The sequence below is a fragment of the Schistocerca americana genome, chromosome X (genome assembly GCF_021461395.2).
Source record: "Schistocerca americana isolate TAMUIC-IGC-003095 chromosome X, iqSchAmer2.1, whole genome shotgun sequence".
Taxonomy (NCBI): domain Eukaryota; kingdom Metazoa; phylum Arthropoda; class Insecta; order Orthoptera; family Acrididae; genus Schistocerca; species Schistocerca americana.
Window position 1 is genome coordinate 576,704,384 of NC_060130.1, and position 18,568 is coordinate 576,722,951.

At 43.1% G+C, this 18,568-nt stretch overlaps 1 protein-coding gene across 1 annotated transcript in view; it reads left to right on the forward strand.

Annotated features, from left to right (window-relative positions):
- Positions 1-18,568, forward strand: part of LOC124556183 (suppressor of Mek1-like) — a 132,618-nt gene that overhangs the window by 62,603 nt on the left and 51,447 nt on the right. The window contains exon 7 of the mRNA XM_047130178.1: positions 6,330-6,416. Within this exon, the coding sequence (XP_046986134.1) occupies positions 6,330-6,416 (87 nt within the window). The remainder of the gene's footprint in view (positions 1-6,329; positions 6,417-18,568) is intronic.

The window sequence follows — 18,568 nt, forward strand, 5'->3', positions numbered from 1 at the left end:
CGAATGCGGGCTGGTTCCCCTTATCCCGCCTCAGCTACACTATGTCGGCGATTGCTGCGCAAAGAAGTACGCTTTCCCTGTTTCTTCCAACTGCACGCTATTATTTCTCTTGCATTTGAGGGCAGCTGTGCTGCTGCTCGTGCATGCGCGGCGAGTCGGCCGGGGTGTATAACTCCTTCCGAACAGGAACACGTACGCGTACACCACCATTACTCTACCACGCAAACATAGGGGTTACACTCGTCTGGTATGAGACCTTCCTTCCCTAGTGGGCCGGGGGGTGGGGGTGGGAGGGGGGTCCACCGGGAGCCGAACCGCACAATAACCCTGGGTTCGGTGTGGGGCGGCGGAGGTGTGAAGTGGACTGCGGTAGTCGTCGAGGGGTTGTGGACCACTGCGGTTGCGTCGGGGACGGAGCCTCTCCGTCGTTTCTAGGTCCCCTGTTAACATCTGTAATGTAATACACCCCTTCTGTAATGTAATACACCCCACTTTGTGTTTCCTTTATCACTGTCACAGACTGAATGGGTTTTATTTTGCTGCTTTTATTGTTTTTTATTTAATATTTTTGTCAATCTTGAAGTGATTTGTACGTGTTTAAATTCAAAAAGTTTAATAAGATTTAATTGTGGTAATATCCTGCAAGAGAGAGAGTCTAGATGTATGTTGTTATGTAGCGAGTTTTGATAAAATGAGAGGACCGCAATTGTGAAAGGTTGGTTGTTGGCTGGTGGACGGGCACGGATGGTGAATTTGTTACCACCAACATACAGACAATTTTTCAATGTATTGTTGACTGTGACCAATGATGGAAAAAGTGTATTTAAATGTTAGGCGCTATGGATTCATTTTCCACCCAATATTATAAAGGCTGCGACATTGGAGTAGTGCAAAGACACGTGTATTAACGAAACTCTTTTCGAGAGAGAACGTAGACTGCCAAGTTAAAATTCCAATGTTCAGATGTGTCTCTTATCGTGAACTGCTATATCGTGCAGGAATATGAAAGCAGCGACTGTAAAAGGACAAGTTTACCGAATGAACTGATTTTAGTATTGAGTACATAAGCCGAGATGTGTACCACATACAAAAAACTATAAAGTTCTAACATTGATTGCCAGTGCTTCTTACATCAGTGACGTTAGCAAACATTACGTCATTCAGCACGGATTACACGTGTTCTACATGGTCGACCAGCAGTGCCTCAGTCAACAAGGAGACGATACGCATTTTTACCGCATCCCCGTAATAATCATCACTTTTACGTGGTAAACTACAGCAGTATTATTTAACAAGAATTACTGCAATATACACTGACGGGAAAAATCGGAACATCAAAAAAGAGATATGCGACACAAACGAAAGTTGGTGGATGTGCTTCTACATCTAAGAAACGTCTATTCAGATTTTCCACTAGTCACATAAGAGTGGCGCTAGTAGCGCCGCAAAGAGGATGCAAATCAGGTTTGCTTTAAATACACGCTGTAAAGGTCGTGAGCGTTAGTTACGTTTGAGATTGGACTTGGCGAGTTGATGTTAAGGCGACAACGACACAATTACCAACATCTCACTGATGAACGAGGAGGTGTAATAGGGCTACGGGAAGCTGGAGGTTCCTTCTGCGATATTGCAGAAAGACTTAGCAGGAATGTAGCCACTGTACATGATTGCTGGCAGCTATGGTCACGGGAATGTACTGCCTCAAGAAGACTGGGCTCCGGACTACCACTCCCGAGAGGGAAGGCCGTCTTGTTCGGCCTATGGCTCTGTCGGATCGTACTACATCTGCAGCGGCAATCTGAGCAGCAGTTGGCACCACAGTGCCGCAACAGACTGTTTTAAATCGGTTACTTCAAGGTTAGCTCCGAGCCAGACGCTCTGTAACGTGCATTTCACTGACCTTAAACCACCACCATTTGTGATTTCAGTGGTGTCAAGCGAGAGGCCATTGGAGGGCAGGATCCAGCTCTGTTGTGTTTTCTGATGAACGCTGGTTCTGCCTCAGTGCCGGTGATGGCTGTGTGTTGGTTAGGAGGAAGGCAGTTGGGTGCCTGCAACCAACGTGTCTGCGCGCTAGAAACACTGGATCTACACCTGGAGTTATGGTCGGGGGTGTCCGCCCCAGTAGCTGAGTGGTCAGCGTGACGGGTTGCCGTCCTCTGGGCCCGGGTTCGATTCCCGGCTGGGTCGGAGATTTTCTCCGCTCAGGGACTGGGTGTTGTGTTGTGTTCATCATCATTTCATCCCCATCCGGCGTGCAGGTCGCCCAATGTGGCGCCGAATGTAATAAGACCTGCGATATGGCGGCCGGACCTGCCCCGCGAGGGGCCTCCCGGCCAATGACGCCAAACGCTCATTTCCATTTCCATGGTCGGGGGTGTGATTTCGTATGACGGACGACAATCATCCACAAACAGCATTAACCGTCCTTTTGCTGACTGACCAGGTGCAACAGGCATGGGACTCCATCCGACAGATTGACATGTTTGATTGCTTGCATTCAACATATTGGCGGTTACACGGCTATTAATGTACCACTATTTCACATTTGCAGTGGCTTATCTCGCGCTTACCTGTGATCTTGCAATGTTGATCACCTAAATATGTTACTTAGACAAAGGTATTCCCAAAATTTGATTACTGTAATTATTTTTTGGTGCTGAGTTTTTTTTTCCGTCGATGTATTTGTGGGCCGTCAATGTCGGACAACAATTCGCTAAATTTCTTTCGCTGAACATTATAACTGTTAGGGAACTCTCCTCTTGCGGTTATCTTTTTCTCCTTTTTAAATGATTCGTTAAATAATACTTAATTTTGATTTTTTAAATTCCGATGTAGGTTTTTTCATAGACAATTTCTTGCGGTTATCTTTTTCTCCTTTTTAAATGATTCGTTAAATAATACTTAATTTTGATTTTTTTAATTCCCATGTAGGTTTTTTCATAGACAATTTCTTCGACAAACCTTTTATAAAAGCTAATATCGCGCTCTAACTCCTGTTTTAAAAAAAGTATGGTAAAAGTACCCTACAGTACACCATCAAAGATGTTGTAAAACGTTTTTTATAGAAGATATTTGACAAAAATTTTCCACAGTGTAATACGCGCGTTAGGTACTGCTCGTATTAGGTTCGTGAAGAGATTCGAACTCCTAAGCATCTGCACAGAGCTCTGCATTATCTTTGATCATTGATATCTCTACTATTTCTTGTTTACGATCACGAAGTGCTCACTCATGCTGCTTATGCGCTTATATTTAGGGTGTTGTGAAGTTGATGCATTAAGTTGTTCTGAAAGCGGTGCTGATGTTCAAGATAATAAAAGCGGGTTAAAAGCTGGGAGATATCTGGGGAAGTTATCCTTGCATTACTGAGCAACTGTTTCACCAGGTATCCAGTCTAGTTTACCAAATTGCCAACCAGATTAAGATTAATTACAAACCTTTAATAGTCATCTTACGACAACCGGTGATATATATATATATATATATATATATATATATATATATATATACGAGAATTTAAATAAAAAGAAATAAATCAGTTTATATTTGGACATTTATTTTAACATTGATCATTGTTCCATTAAAATTTCAGCAAATTAAACTTGATTCATAACTAAACTGTTGCCTTATTTAGGATTGTGCAAATGTGAATTTGTAATCTTACGGAACACATCAAATATGGAGCCAAGATTGGGAGACTGCATACAGCACTGCATTCATAAAATAACACATGAAGAACGTTGAAACATATGCAAGAGGAAATTAACCACAACCAGCTGATTCAATTTTCACCCAAAGAAGTTACGTTCGTAGCGCAATCCTGTCCGTCATGAAATTACCACAAACTGGTATACTAAATTCATACTAACTCTCTGTGAAATCTTCCCGAAAAGAATAGCTGAGGGCTACTTTGATGATTACACCACATGCTTCACGTGGTCAACTTAGTTTACACAAAGAGTGTAACTCCACAATAATTTTGATAATTAAAATAAATTACATCGAAACGCAATTTGCAAAAGAAAAACCTCGAACTGGTTACTATCGTCATACTATTAACCTGATGGGTCAAACAATTATATAAGCACATGGTACTGGTCTCACAAAGTACACCCCACGTGGGTTGAACATAAAGAAAAGTTGCTATATTGAAAAATATTGTCAATACGAAACGTTATAATCTCACACACATTCGCATGTAAGATTGATGATCTTAGTTAGAGTTACGGATCATCAACGTGTGGTTCCACTTTACTCACAAAGTAGTGACAAAGCAACTACTGGAAGATATTCTGAACTTCACACTCGAATTACACTGCACTGCAATTTAAGATAACGTAATATATTTTAGATATAAACCTGAAACAAAGGTGATTTAATTTTCAGTTAGGCTGAATTTAAGAAATCCGTTGTCCTACGGATTTAGCAGAGACGCGCTTAGCCGGAGATCTTACCACTTCAGACGCTCGCTGCAGACCGACTGGCGTGGGCCCCTACCGAGGGTGCCTCACAGATACAATCGGAAGTGACCAGAGAGGCAGCTTCCTATACCAACATGACAAGGGATGGACAGGACCATACCAAGAATATAAACCTCTTTGTTTTTAGAAAGCGTAGCTACCTGTTCCAACATTGGTCCTACTGTTCTCTAGCAAATGGTTCAAATGGCTCTGAGCACTATGGGACTCAACTGCTGAGTTCATTAGTCCCCTAGAACTTAGAACTAGTTAAACCTAACTAACCTAAGGACATCACAAACATCCATGCCCGAGGCAGGATTCGAACCTGCGACCGTAGCGGTCTTGCTGTTCCAGACTGCAGCGCCTTTAACCGCACGGCCACTTCGCCCGGCTGTTCTCTAGCAGACAGGCTTGTCTGCTACCATCAAGCATGCAACTAGAAATACATTTGCTCATTCATCCTTTCACACAGAAGGGAAGGGGGATGACAGTATCTTATCATATACACTATATAAAAGAAAGCGGATGTAGGTTCCATTTGAGACTGTGTGACATGAATTACATGTAAACTGTGTTTTAAAGTGTAGTAGTGTGACAGATCGTTCTTGTTTATGTGTAAAAGTAACATGCTCCACTGCTCAGTCTCCTCCCAGATGGAGTCAGAAACACCACAGTAAATTTAGAAGTGGAATGTATGCCGTAAATGACAACAGATTTAAGAAATTAACATGAAAGGAATCCAACAGAGACCTTCCAGTGTCTCCTTGCTTGAGGTATATTGACTGTACACGCGATTACTTGTTGCTGTAAGGCTGTCGATATTCAGGACAGCATACTCCGATTCTTTTTACTTTGTTTCATCGACTAAACGAATGATATAGAAGCACATATTAGGAAGACAAGGTTACAAGGGAAGTGACAACGAAATATTAATGTTTTTATCTCTATATTTATCATTTTTATGCACTTTTATGTAACATTTCTGACGATGAAGGCTTCCTTCTGCGAAACGCGTCGATTTCAGTGCTTTTGCATGGTGGAAGGTGGTTGAACCTACATTTCAACATTGGTTAAGATCACCTGTGTTTCGCATAGCGTGTATTTCGGACAGTCGGCATTACTTTTCTGACGTGCTATGCCGGTCTATGTGCTCTATCTTCGAGGTCTCTTTGATGTTATCTTTCAAGAATATTACGAAACAATGCATACTTCCTGTGTTGTCGTGTTGTTGCCATGGCCAGAACATCCTTCAAGTGTATAAGAGATTGGAAACATCTGGTCGTGGGCCTAGAGACAGTTATGCCGCCATTCGCCAATCAACGCTATTGATGATTTCTGGCACAGTGTTTAAGCAGCGTGGAATGACATACTCGTACCAGTCATCCAGTTCATTTTGACTTCATGCACAGAAGAGTTAGAGCCGTTGTCGCTGTCAGTGTTGGCAGCTCTATACTAAATGCGCACGCTATATACCCAAATGTCACCTAAAAATTTAATTGTGTATTCATCTTACACTGCTGTAGATGAGAAGTAAGTAAAATTTCGTTACTGTGTTCTCCCTGTTGCAATTTTAATGGCCAGCAGTCAAGTTTCTGAATATCTGTATATTAAAGAAGGTACACATTTTCCTTTTTGTGTTCACAGGAGTAACTTAGAAAACCTGCACAACATTGTGTGATTTTGTTTGTAATGGCAAAAATTTATGTGTGGGTGCTAAGACCGCTAAAGTGCACGATACTCTCATCTTATTTCATTCGTTGTCACTGATTCTCGATTGTAACTAATGAACTTCTCTATTTAGTACTGAACAGTGGCAAGCGAGAATTTTGGGTGTACTGTAATGGTCGTAATTGTCTTTCTTTACAGTCCCAGTTAAAGCTGAGGCCGATGGGGATGGTGTGGGCCAGGCAGGCTACACCATGGAAAGAAAACCAAACATAAAACAGGAACACGGTAAGTAATTAGGCTAATTAATTGGAATTTGGTAACTAGGATAGATCGTGACAGCGAAATCAGTGAAGTACTAAGCCGTTTTCGTATCAGGGCATCGCCATTCATCGGTTCGTGAAAATTGAACATTTCGAAGAAATTACAATTGAAAATAGTCTAGGCCTTCACTGTGTATAGGAAATGAGTGCCGCACAATGGCAGGACGTTGCAGGATCATCAGGTTTCTTTAAATTCGATAGTCATTTGCATATTCGAAACTGGCTTTTGTCGCATTTTTCGTTTCGTAATTTCGATGAATAGCCTCAAGTCAAATTTACTCATTCCGAAACGTTTCGTGGTGCACACTGTAAATGTTATCAGTCTTACAGATTTTCTTTATTCCCATGTCAGTTAAGTTTGCGAAACTGTCTTCACTAGAACACACTACATTTCCGTTATTTAAAAGGTATGATATTAACGTTGATTTTAGATTTTCTTAAATAATTCGGTGACCTGCTGTCAAGTTATTTCTAACGAAAAATCCACTATGAAACTTTGCTTTTTATGTTGTTTCTCCTCCTTCACTAGTACAAAACTGTTTACGAATTGGATCGATTATTACTGACCATGCACACATGTTGGTCAATAAGTCTGAATCAGCCGATGTCAAATCTGTTGAACAGAGTGCATGTTCCAACGATTCGTGCTTCTGTTTCATTGTTTTGCAAGAGAATCGTTGCCGACACACAGGTTGTCCTAGTTAACAATGACAATTTGACTTAATTTTACACCAAATCATTTCGATTTTATTTAAAAAGCTTCATCATTGGTGGTTCTGTCAATATAGTATACTTAATATGTTTGTGTGCTTTGCTATTTATAATTTAAAAACAGTTTTATTATCAAGCTTCTCGGTATTTCTTAAGAGTGGCGTTGTTGTCTTTACAGGACTCATTATATTGTATATTGTCTCTCTACTTTTTTAGTCGTAATTTATTCATTATTAGGAAGATCAAATGTTGCTCTCTCGTACTATATACAATCTTAGGTTAAAAGTACTCGGAAATCGATATTTTGTTTTCGACAGTAAGACCGGCGTCAAATCACATTTACATACAGTTTATTTCCCTGGTGCTCAGACTAGAGCAACCTTTTCCATTACTTACACCAACACGAATTGTTTTCAACCTGCTTATGGGCAAGTACGGTGTATAGCTGAATCATTTCGGCGTGCCTCTTCCTCATTATTCTATCATAGGGCTTGGCGCAAGACCACGTGAAACTGAAACTACTTTGATATGTATCAAACCACCCGACGAAGTCACGGACATCAGTGAGTACTGTAATATAACGGTTTATTGAATGTCCTTACCTTATGATATAATGCAGGACACCTGAAGATGTTCATCGAACGTAATCGTGAGGGGAAATTATATAACAGTACGTGCGGTTCTAGGCGCTTCAGTCTGGAACCGCGTGACCCCTACGGTCGCAGGTTCGAATCCTGCCTCGGGCATGGATGTATGTGATGTCCTTACGTTAGTTAGGTTTAAGTAGTTCTAAGTTCTAGGAGACTAATGACCACAGATGTTAAGTCCCATAGTGCTCAGAGCTATTTGAACCATTTTTTATATAACAGTAGCTGAGGTGGTGTTTTACTTACGCCATAAACTTTTGTAGTCGTCATTATTTTTCCGTTTATAATCTCATAAAGGTATCTCCGAGAAAGTTGAGCATTACCTTTCCGATACATGAAGTCTGCCTATTACAGCGTAGGCATACCGGCGCTTTGATGGCTGGTAGACACACCTCTCATTCCAGACCGAGAAAGTTTCACATTGTCGTCGTATATGTTTCTTTGGACTAGTATTTGTAGTTTTATTGTTTAGACATTACTTAAGAATATGTATTAATATACATCTATCGATGCTGGTTGTTAACTGGATCATTATCTCTTTGCAAGAACGGTTGCTAAGTTTCGCTATATTCGACTGAATTTTCCTATCTTGAGAGAACTGAAGGGCAATCCGTTTAAAAACAAATCAACAACCAGGATTGCATAAAATATTTTTTTTATTTAAGACAAGCGTTTTCAACAGACTATGCTATCATTTTCAGGTCTGAAAATCTTTTGTTATAAAGCATGTTCATTCTACGGTGGCCTCGCGCGTAAGATGTCAAGTGGATATAAATATCATATTCCAAAATATTTATCGTGGCTAAAATATTTAAAAACATAGAGCACCTTGTGCAACAGGCTATGATGATGATGATGATGATGATGATGATGTTTGGTTTTGTTGGGCGCTCAACTGCGCGGTCATCAGCGCCCATACAAAGTCCCAATTTTTCACACAGTCCAATTTCCTTACTCAGTCCAATTTAGCCACTGTCACGAATGGTGGTGGTGGTGGTGGTGGTGGTGAAATGATGAGGGAAACACAAACACCCAGTCCCTGGGCAGAGAAAATCCCCAACCCGGCCAGGAATCGAACCTAGTTCCCGTGATCCAGAGGTAGCAACGCTAGCCACTAGAACAGGAACTGCCGACGCAGCAGGCTATGTCTATATACGCTATGTAATCAAAAGTATCCGGACACCTGACTGAAAATGACTTAAAAACTCGTGGCGCCCTGCATCGGTAATGCTGGAATTCAGTATGGTGTTGGTCCACCCTTAGCCTAGATGACAGCTTCAACTCACGCAGGCATACGTTCAATCAGGTGCTGGAAGGTTTCTTGGGGGAATGGAAGCCCATTCTTTACGGAGTGCTGTACTGATGAGACGCATCGATGTTGGTCGGTGAGACCTGGCACGAAATCGGCGTTCCAAAATCTCCCAAAAGTGTTCTGTAGGATTCAGATCAGAGTTCTGTGCAGGCTAGTACATTACAGGGATGTTATTGTCGTGTAACCACTCCTCCACAGGCCGTGAATTATGAACTGGTGCTCGATCGTGTTGAAAGATGCAATCACTATCCCCGAATTGCTCTTCAGCAGTGGGAAGTAAGAAGGTGCTTAAAACATCATTGTAGGCTTGTGCTGTGATAGTGCCACGCAAAACAACAAAGAGTGCAAGCCCCCTCCATGAAAAACACGACCACACAGTAACACCACCGCCTCCGAATTTTACTGTTGCCACTACACACACTGGCAGATGATGTTCACCGGGCATTCGCCATACCCACACCCTTCCATCGGATCGTCACATTGTGTGCCGTGATTCGTCACTCCACACAACGTTTTTCCACTGTTCAATCGTCCAATGTTTATGCTCCCTACACCAAGCGAGGGCGCCATACCCACACCCTTCCATCGGATCGTCACATTGTGTGCCGTGATTCGTCACTCCACACAACGTTTTTCCACTGTTCAATCGTCCAATGTTCACGCTCCCTACACCAAGCGAGGCGTCGTTTGGCACTTACCGGCGTGTTGTGTGGCTTATGAGCAGCCTCTCGATCATGAAATCCAAGTTTTCTCTCCTCCCGCCTAACTCCCATAGTACTTGTAGTGGATCCTGATGCAGTTTAGAATTCCTGTGTGATGGTCTGGATAGACGCCTGCCTATTACACGTTACGACGCTCTGCAACTGTTGGCGGTCTCTGTCAGTCAACAGACGAGGTCGGCCTGTACGTTTTTGTGCTGTATGTGTCCCTTCCCGTTTCCACTTTTGTATCACATCGGAAATGATGTGGTTTACCAACACAAGTACAAGGATAGCGTACCAATAGGGACAAGAAAGAAGGCATGAAGAGCGCCAAAAACCGAAATAACAATCATCCATTTGTTGCACCATTACACAGGCACATCACGATATATGAAACATTATAATTGCCATACTCAAATCTATTATGACAAACAATATGTATCACGAAGGGCACACACAATGGAGTTTAAGAAATTACAATGGCACATCAACTCCGCTATGACAAACAGTGTGCATAATGAAGGCCCAACAATTTTACCAATGTAAGAAATTAAAATAATACTAGCATAAAATTAATTAAAATGCCTTGAAGGAAATGTTTATGAGAAGAACACGACGCGGCCGCAAGGGAGGAGGCAACACAATACTGAACCCAGATACACCAAAACAAACAACGGGCACCAGGCCGCGCCAACAACGGACACGTAAGGCACGCAACTACTCTCTCCGTTACGGTTCCGCGCGTTCCACGCAAGTAATAGCTACCTGAAACATTTTAATACTTGGAACAGTACACCACTGATCAGAAAATTAAAAAAAAAATAACATGACATAGAAATACAATAATTTAAGAAAATCACATCGGCCGGCCCGAGTGGCCGAGCGGTTCTAGGTGCTACAGTGTGGAACCGCACGACCGCTACGGTCGCAGGTTCGAATCCTGCCTCAGGCATGGATGTGTGTGATGTCCTTAGGTTAGTTATGTTTAAGTAGTTCTAAGTCTAGGGGACTGATGACCTCAGATGTTAAGTCCCATAGTGCTTAGAGCCATTTGAACCAAAATCATATCATATGACTATGAGCTTAAGGTCTTTCGGTAAATAACAGATTACGAAACAGGTAAAGGGGCATGTGCCACTATTAAATCTTCCGTAATTACACTACTAAATTTCTCAGTAGCCAAGTTGCAATTAACGCAACAAGAATTAAATCATTTAGGTGATAATGTTACTTTAAAATAATAATAAAATCATTTCATACAGCAGAGAACCAAGAATGGCCCGATCAGTACTCCCCAGTGAAGCAGTTTACACAAATGGTACTCCACGGTTCCGAGCACACAGCCCCATACAAAATGCAACCCAACCACAGCGACCCGGCGTACTACCAGAACCACCAGGCAGTAAACCAAAATCGTACTAAGCCAAAACAAGGACCGACTTTTAAAACAACGAGACCTAGCCCGGGCCGGACAACAGACCAAATGCCGGGAAATCCATAAGAAACCTCAGCCAGTTTAATACCAAAACAACAATTTATGAACAATATGCAAAACACAAGAGCTCTCAATACAAAGGCTTCCGTTTAGTTTCGAAGGTGGCTCCGACCCGCCTGCTGAGGTGCCAAGAGTCGTACAGAGTGCCGAATCAAGCTTAACCTTCGTTAACGGAAAGCGGAAGCACCACAAAACAAAATAAACTCCAATATAACTGCGCAAGGCAAACTCTAAGGAGTGCCACTCGAAGGCTATGCACTTTTTTTTTTTTTTTTTTTTTAGAGATGGGGCCCCTCCACCCCCGCACCAACGTGGTGACCAAACTAAAAGTTCTACTGTCACCTCCGTAAACATGTTAGTTATCTAGTAAGTGGATCACAGGATGCTGGGCTGTGATGTTGTCCGTGCGTCTGGGTAAGGCTACGCATTAACACGGTCATCAGGTGATAGATAGTGGACGAAACGCGAGTGAGGGTAGCGATTTGAAGAGCAGAGGGAAAAAAGTGCCATGGCTCGTGCCGTGGGAAAAAAACCTCTGCGACAGTGGGATGGGTAGTAAGAGCAGTAGTGGCTTACTAGCTGCGATAGCTCATGCAAGGCTGGATTTGTTAGTATAGGTATCATGCATCATTACCGTGACAAGCGATGGCGATGTGTCCCAGTTGCTGCAGCTGCTACATTCCTGGAACAATCAAGATCGTTATACAGTAGTGGGAGATCGGCCATAGATCATCTCACTGTGTGGGGGATGTGTGGAGCTTGTTTGCATGCAGTGTACGGTACGGCTTCCCTGTGTGGTGCCAGTTATTCGGCAGTGTATTTCAGCTGGATATCCAGTAAGTGCGTCTGATTAACAGGGGCTCGCCTGTGCCGTTATGTTTGCGTATGCTTGGCCATAGATGTTATGTCCTTGCAAGTATGTCTTTTGGTCTTTTATGTTTCCATCTATGGTTGTGGTCGTAGTTCCCCAGATTCAGAATAAACGGGTTCTGCGAATGTCTGGAGTTTCTGTATAGTCTTGTGGTGAGTTTGTGGATTACCTCCGTGAGAGTCTCAAGTCGGTATTCCCGGTGAAGGTCTGCGATGCGTGTGTATCGTGGAGCATTGCTTATGATTTTGAATACTTTGTTTTGTATGAGCTGCAGACGGCGCAGGCGTGTAGGCGCAGCGTATCCCCAGACGGGAGCTGCGTACGTCATCAGGGGTCGGATAAGTGTCATGTACATGGACCTCGACACCCTTCTGTTTAGTGTGCTACGCCTGTTGAGCATAGGATAGAGCTGTTTGAGCCTCGCGCTAGCTCGGTTGATCATGTGTTGTATGTGGTCCCCCCAGAGTAATTTCCGGTCCAGCCAGACACCGAGGTATTTGGCTTTCTCGCGGAAACGTATTGGACGTGTATGTAGAGTTATTGGTCTGCAGTAGCGGTGTTTGCGCAGTTGCTTCGGTCTTTTAGTGAACAGAACGGCTTCGCACTTGTCGACGTTTACTCTAACACGCCATTTCTCCAACCAAGGCTCGGCCACTCTGAGTGCAGTCTGTAGGCGTGAGGTAATGTTTGATGGTTTCCAATCTTGCGCAAGGATGGCGGTGTCATCCGCGTAGATTGCCATCATTGTGTTGTGTGTGGTGACTATGCACTTGAAGATCAAACATAAAGCACCCAGACTAGCGTGCCGCTGAACGACGCACTTCCACCACCAGCGTCTAGTAGAGTACCCCATCGATATACATCCATGGGACGGTAAACGAGGATAGCAATCCCAGCGACGGAGAGACAGGAGGACGAAATGACATCCCGCCGCACATAGAAGGTATTTCAAACTCAGGCTCGACAAACTACAACAGGCGAGATTTTGCTCCCCTTGCGAATCAAGTTAAACGGCACACTACGCCGCTGTCCACACTATTAACCGTAAAATCACGGTCCATACTTCCCATCGGGCCCCACTCGGCGTCCAGACGCAAACAACCCCAGCCGAGCCGAACTGTCTTCGCCGGCCGAAGTGGCCGTGCGGTTAAAGGCGCTGCAGTCTGGAACCGCAAGACCGCTACGGTCGCAGGTTCGAATCCTGCCTCGGGCATGGATGTTTGTGATGTCCTTAGGTTAGTTACGTTTAACTAGTTCTAAGTTCTAGGGGACTAATGACCTCAGCAGTTGAGTCCCATAGTGCTCAGAGCCATTTTAACCATTTTGAACTGTCTTCAAGCTAAGGCAGCCCCCTCTTACCTCCTCACACGCCTCCAGCTAAGCTCCGGCCAGCGATCACACACGGAAACAACCGCCTAACGCCAAAGCGCCGTCTGAGTGAAAACTCAGCACTAAGATCGATACGGACTTGGAAATAAGCGAGCACCGTAACAGGAAACAGTGGACCTAGGGATGTTTAGGAGCGTGGAAATCTCGCGTACAGGCATACGACACAAGTGACATCCAATCACCTGACCACGTTCGAGGTCCGTGAGTTCCGCAGAGCGCCCCATTCTGCTGTCTCACTATGTCTGATGACTACTGGGGTCGCAGATATGGATTATCTGGCAGTAGGTAGCAGTACAATGCACCTAATATGAAAAAGATATGTTTTGGGGGTGTCCGGATACTTTTGATTACATAGTGTACATATTGCTCACAGTTGTTTGTTGCATCATACAAACACGGTTCATAATAGCACAACTGTTTACATATGCTGAACATATGGAAACATTTGTGCCATTGTGTACCATGTTTGCATGATGCAACAAGCAACTGTGAGCAATATGTACAGGGCGGTCCAAAAGTCCGGAAACACCCTCATAAAATTCAAATGGAGTAGCAAACAAGGAGACAGATTCCCTACGCACGAGGAACGGGAAGGGGGAAACTTTATAGGCTATGCCACCAACATGGCGGCCATCTTGAAAGCCGCCATCTTGGATTTAACTCCAAAATTTCAAATGGGAATTTGGTCATGTGACATATCAAACAGATAGAGAATTTCACCAGAAAAACAATGCCGTTGTTATTTTAAACATAGCTTTATTCATTCTCGGGTTATAGCCAACTACATGTGGCACCGGTGGGACGCTGGGCAGCATGTGTGTTATGTGCCGAAGAGACATTACGCCGATGTTACACAGTCCCGAGAGACCACCAACAGGCATAGGAATGGCTCGATATGTTGTCCATTATGTTGGATTGTTAATGCTATCCTCCGAACCCAGTCCTGATGAACTTTGGCCAACACATCTGGCTGAATTTGACCACACGCATCAGCAATGCGCTGCTTTAGATGATGCAAATCCCGTATTTTCACAGAATAAACCAGAGCTTTGACATGACCCCAAAGGTAAAAATCCAAAGGAGTCAAATCTGATGAACGTGGTGGCCGCTCCACAGCACCCCTACGACCAATCCACTTTTGAGGGAACTGCACATCCAGGTATGCTCGCACATTGTGCCCATAATGTGCTGGGTCTCCATCATGGTGGAAGAATTCCATAAATGTCCCGTCCTCTGTTAACAACGAGGGAAACACTTCTTCATCCAATAGCTTCAGATAACCATTGGCTGTTAACGTGCCATCAATAAAAAAAAGATCCAACGACTTTGGTACCCCACGCACCTCACCAGACCATCACTTTTTGTGAGTCGACCGTTTTGGAAGCATCAATCCAGTGCGGATTTGTGTCGGACCAGTATCTGTGATTCTGCTTGTTCACTTCACCATTGATAAAGAAATTGGCTTCATCACTGAACAGCACCTGATAGGGGAAACGTGGGTTTATCTGCAAAAAATGGCTCTGAGCACTATGGGACTCAACTGCTGAGGTCATTAGTCCCCTAGAACTTAGAACTAGTTAAACCTAACTAACCTAAGGACATCACAAACGTCCATGCCCGAGGCAGGATTCGAACCTGCGACCGTAGCGGTCTTGCGGTTCCAGACTGCAGCGCCTTTAACCGCACGGCCACTTCGGCCGGCTGGGTTTATCTGCAGCTGCTGTGTCACCCATTCTGCGAACTGTACCCAACGGTCTGGGTCATCCTCGTTCAGGTGTTGGAGCAGGTGAATTTTGTATGGGTGCCATTTGTGCTGCGATAAAATTCGCAGTATGGAGGTACGGCTAACCCCACATTCTTACGACAGGCGACGAGTACTCCGTTGCGGAATCTTGCTAAATGATGCCAACACGCTCACTGTTGTCGCTTCATCGGTGGCGGATTTTGGTCTTCCAGCCTTAGGTTGATCTGCGACAGAACCTGTTGCTCGGAATTTGGCCAAAAGCTTGGCAACTGCGCTGTGAGTGATGGGCTGTCTGGTTGGGTGACGACTGTTGAAGTCCTCAGCAATTCTTTCTCCTGATATCAAGAAGATTTCAATGCGCTCTTCATGTGTTAAGGACGTTTTGTAACCTGTAAATAAGGAAACAATGATTAAAACGTTAGCATGAGTAAATGATACCTAACAGTTAAACACATGTAACATATCAGGCATGGGATAGTCACTTTGCACCGTTACAGACTCCATTTTATGACTTCTCAGTACGTAATACTAACGCTGCCGAGCATCCCACTGCTGCCACATGTAGCTGGCTATAACCCGAGAACGAATAAAGCTATGTTTAAAATAACAACGGCATTGTTTTTCTGGTGAAATTCTCTATCTGTTTGATATGTCACATGACCACATTCCCATTTGAAATTTTGGAGTTGAATCCAAGATGGCGGCTTTAAAGATGGCCGCCATGTTGGTGGCATAGCCTATAAAGTTTCCCCATTCCCCTTCCTCGTGTGTAGGGGCTCTGTTTCCTTGTTTTCTACTTCATTTGGATTTTATCCTGGTGTGTCCGGACTTTTGGACCACCCTGTATTTGGGCATAGCCTGTTGCACGGGGTGCTTTATGTTTTTAAATATTTTAGCGATGACAGATATTTTAGAATGTACTATTTATATCAACTTAACATCTTGCACATGAGATCAGCGTAAAATGAACATGCTTTATAACAAAAGAATTTAAGACCTGAAAATGAGAGCACAGTCTGTTGAAATCTCGACTGTTGAACAGTTTTTAGTTATATTTCGTTGGTTTTCACAATAGAGCTCACTTTATCCGATTCCATGGGGCAGATTTTATGCTGCTGATGTCGTTATTGCGACAACATATTATGCTCTGGGACAGTCTTTCTTGAGCAGTTGAATTCGGGACACCTCCGTAGTAGCCTGTAGCACCTAGCTTTGCCTTGATAACGAAGGCTGTGAGTCGAGTCATGGTCGCCACGAGACGCTTAAGCCTCAGTCCAAGCTTCCTAGTTCTTAAGAGCCCAGCCGCCTCCTAAACTCACGGAAATCACTCGGACTAGAACTGAGGTCAGATATGAAGGAAAGACTGTCCATAAAATGGGATTAATTCGTGTATTAGAGGAATGAGGGCAATTACAGTCTCATTTGTTACCCTCAGCTTGACACGGACACACGTTGATGAGGGTTTAACACGAGTCCCACCGATCATGGTCTGTTGCTTCCATTTGACAACGCGGAGATGTGGATAATGCGCCCAGGGAAATTTGCACCGAGTATTCCTGCAAACTACTCACTCATTAAGTCACGCCCTGCCTGCACCCTGAGAGTCCTCGTTCACCGGATACGCTCCGTAAGTCGCCAGTGAGGTTGGTGGGTCACTATTTCTGAGCCGTTTCGACACCGCCATGCAAATGACTAGCAACATAAACATCCTGCTATCGGGAGAAGAGTACAATCGATGGTCCATATAAAGCTCAACGGCTTGCCCTCTTACATACGCATATTGCACCGGTTCTATTTTTTAACGTTTAAGTCCTGCTTCTCCTACGTGAAAAATCACGTTATACATTGTCACTTTAAAAATTTTGTTTGTCCTTACTTATTTTATGATTCACGTTCCGTCCTTTTAAATATGTCATAATCGTCATTGTCTTCTTTCAATAATGACAAGGATATTCAGAATTGTGATGATTTTTTTTTCCTTGTCAGTACAATGTATTTGGACATAATATTGGTTACCTTTTTCTGCTTCTGAGCATTCAGGATGGTCAGTTAGAGCTGCTTAAGACAACGCCGATCACTTGAACTCGCTTCTGTAACGAGAACTGTGAAATTTGTCGCTATATTTTTGATAAATGCCAGCTCCACGAAAATCAGAACTTATCCTCCTCACAAAAACTATTTTCAGACATGTTTTTCTACAATTATTTGTTGCTAGGAATTGAAGACGTTCAGTTTGAAGCTAGTGCACTACCTTACTAATACTTGGGTAGAGAAACTAGCTTCTTTGATAAAAACGGCTCAGTACACTGTAGCAGTCAGTGAATAAGCCGCAGTGCAATGGACCCAAAAGCTGTCCATACTTTGCCTGTACAGAACTTTGTTCAGAGCTCGTGGCGTGGCCCGCCTGGTGCTGACCGCGACGAACGGTTGCGCGGTTTTAATATTCGTTTTAGAGTCGCTGTTTATCTCAGACCGAGAGACAAGTTAAGTCATTCCACCGTTTGTCTGAACAGCTGTAGGGAAACCATGAAGAACTTGTATCAGTATGGTAAGTGGGTGAAAGTGTCTGTATCGTGAGAGGTACTCCGTAGACTAAGAACTTGGACTTCTAATGGCTGCAAAGCAATGCTTAACTGGTATTTGGTGCGGAAATCTCCTTGCTTATTATGAATATTCGATACTGTAGAATTTTTTCACGAAACGAATTTAAAATATTTCAATACGATAATCATTAAATAAAATTCTCACGCATACCTTATAGACAAATACTCAGTATACACTTGTTTTCTGCGCTCTTATGTGCCGTGCAACTTCAGTTATATTTCATCGTTTTATTTGGTTTTGATTTTCAGGATTAATCCCAGAGACCAATCATGACGTTGCAAACAATTCAGAGGATTATAGCAATGTCGTTATTAAAGAGGAGATAGGTAAGCATGAATTGAGGATTTCACCGTATCATTCACATTTTAAGACATATCCAGTGGACTGAGAGAAAGTTTCACTGGCTATCTAGATTAGCAGTTAAAACTATAAAGGTGGTAACAGTAACAAATTCCAAATTTTGTATGGACTACAATAATATTATCATAAGTACCAAGCTCTACTGTATTCAAAGAATAGTCTTTATTTCATAATTTGGCAGAGTTATATGTAATTTTATATATTTTAGGAAGGTGCCTAAGGAGTAATTTCCCAATTTTGTTTTATGAGGCATTTCTTAAGTAATTACGATTTTGTGCATTAC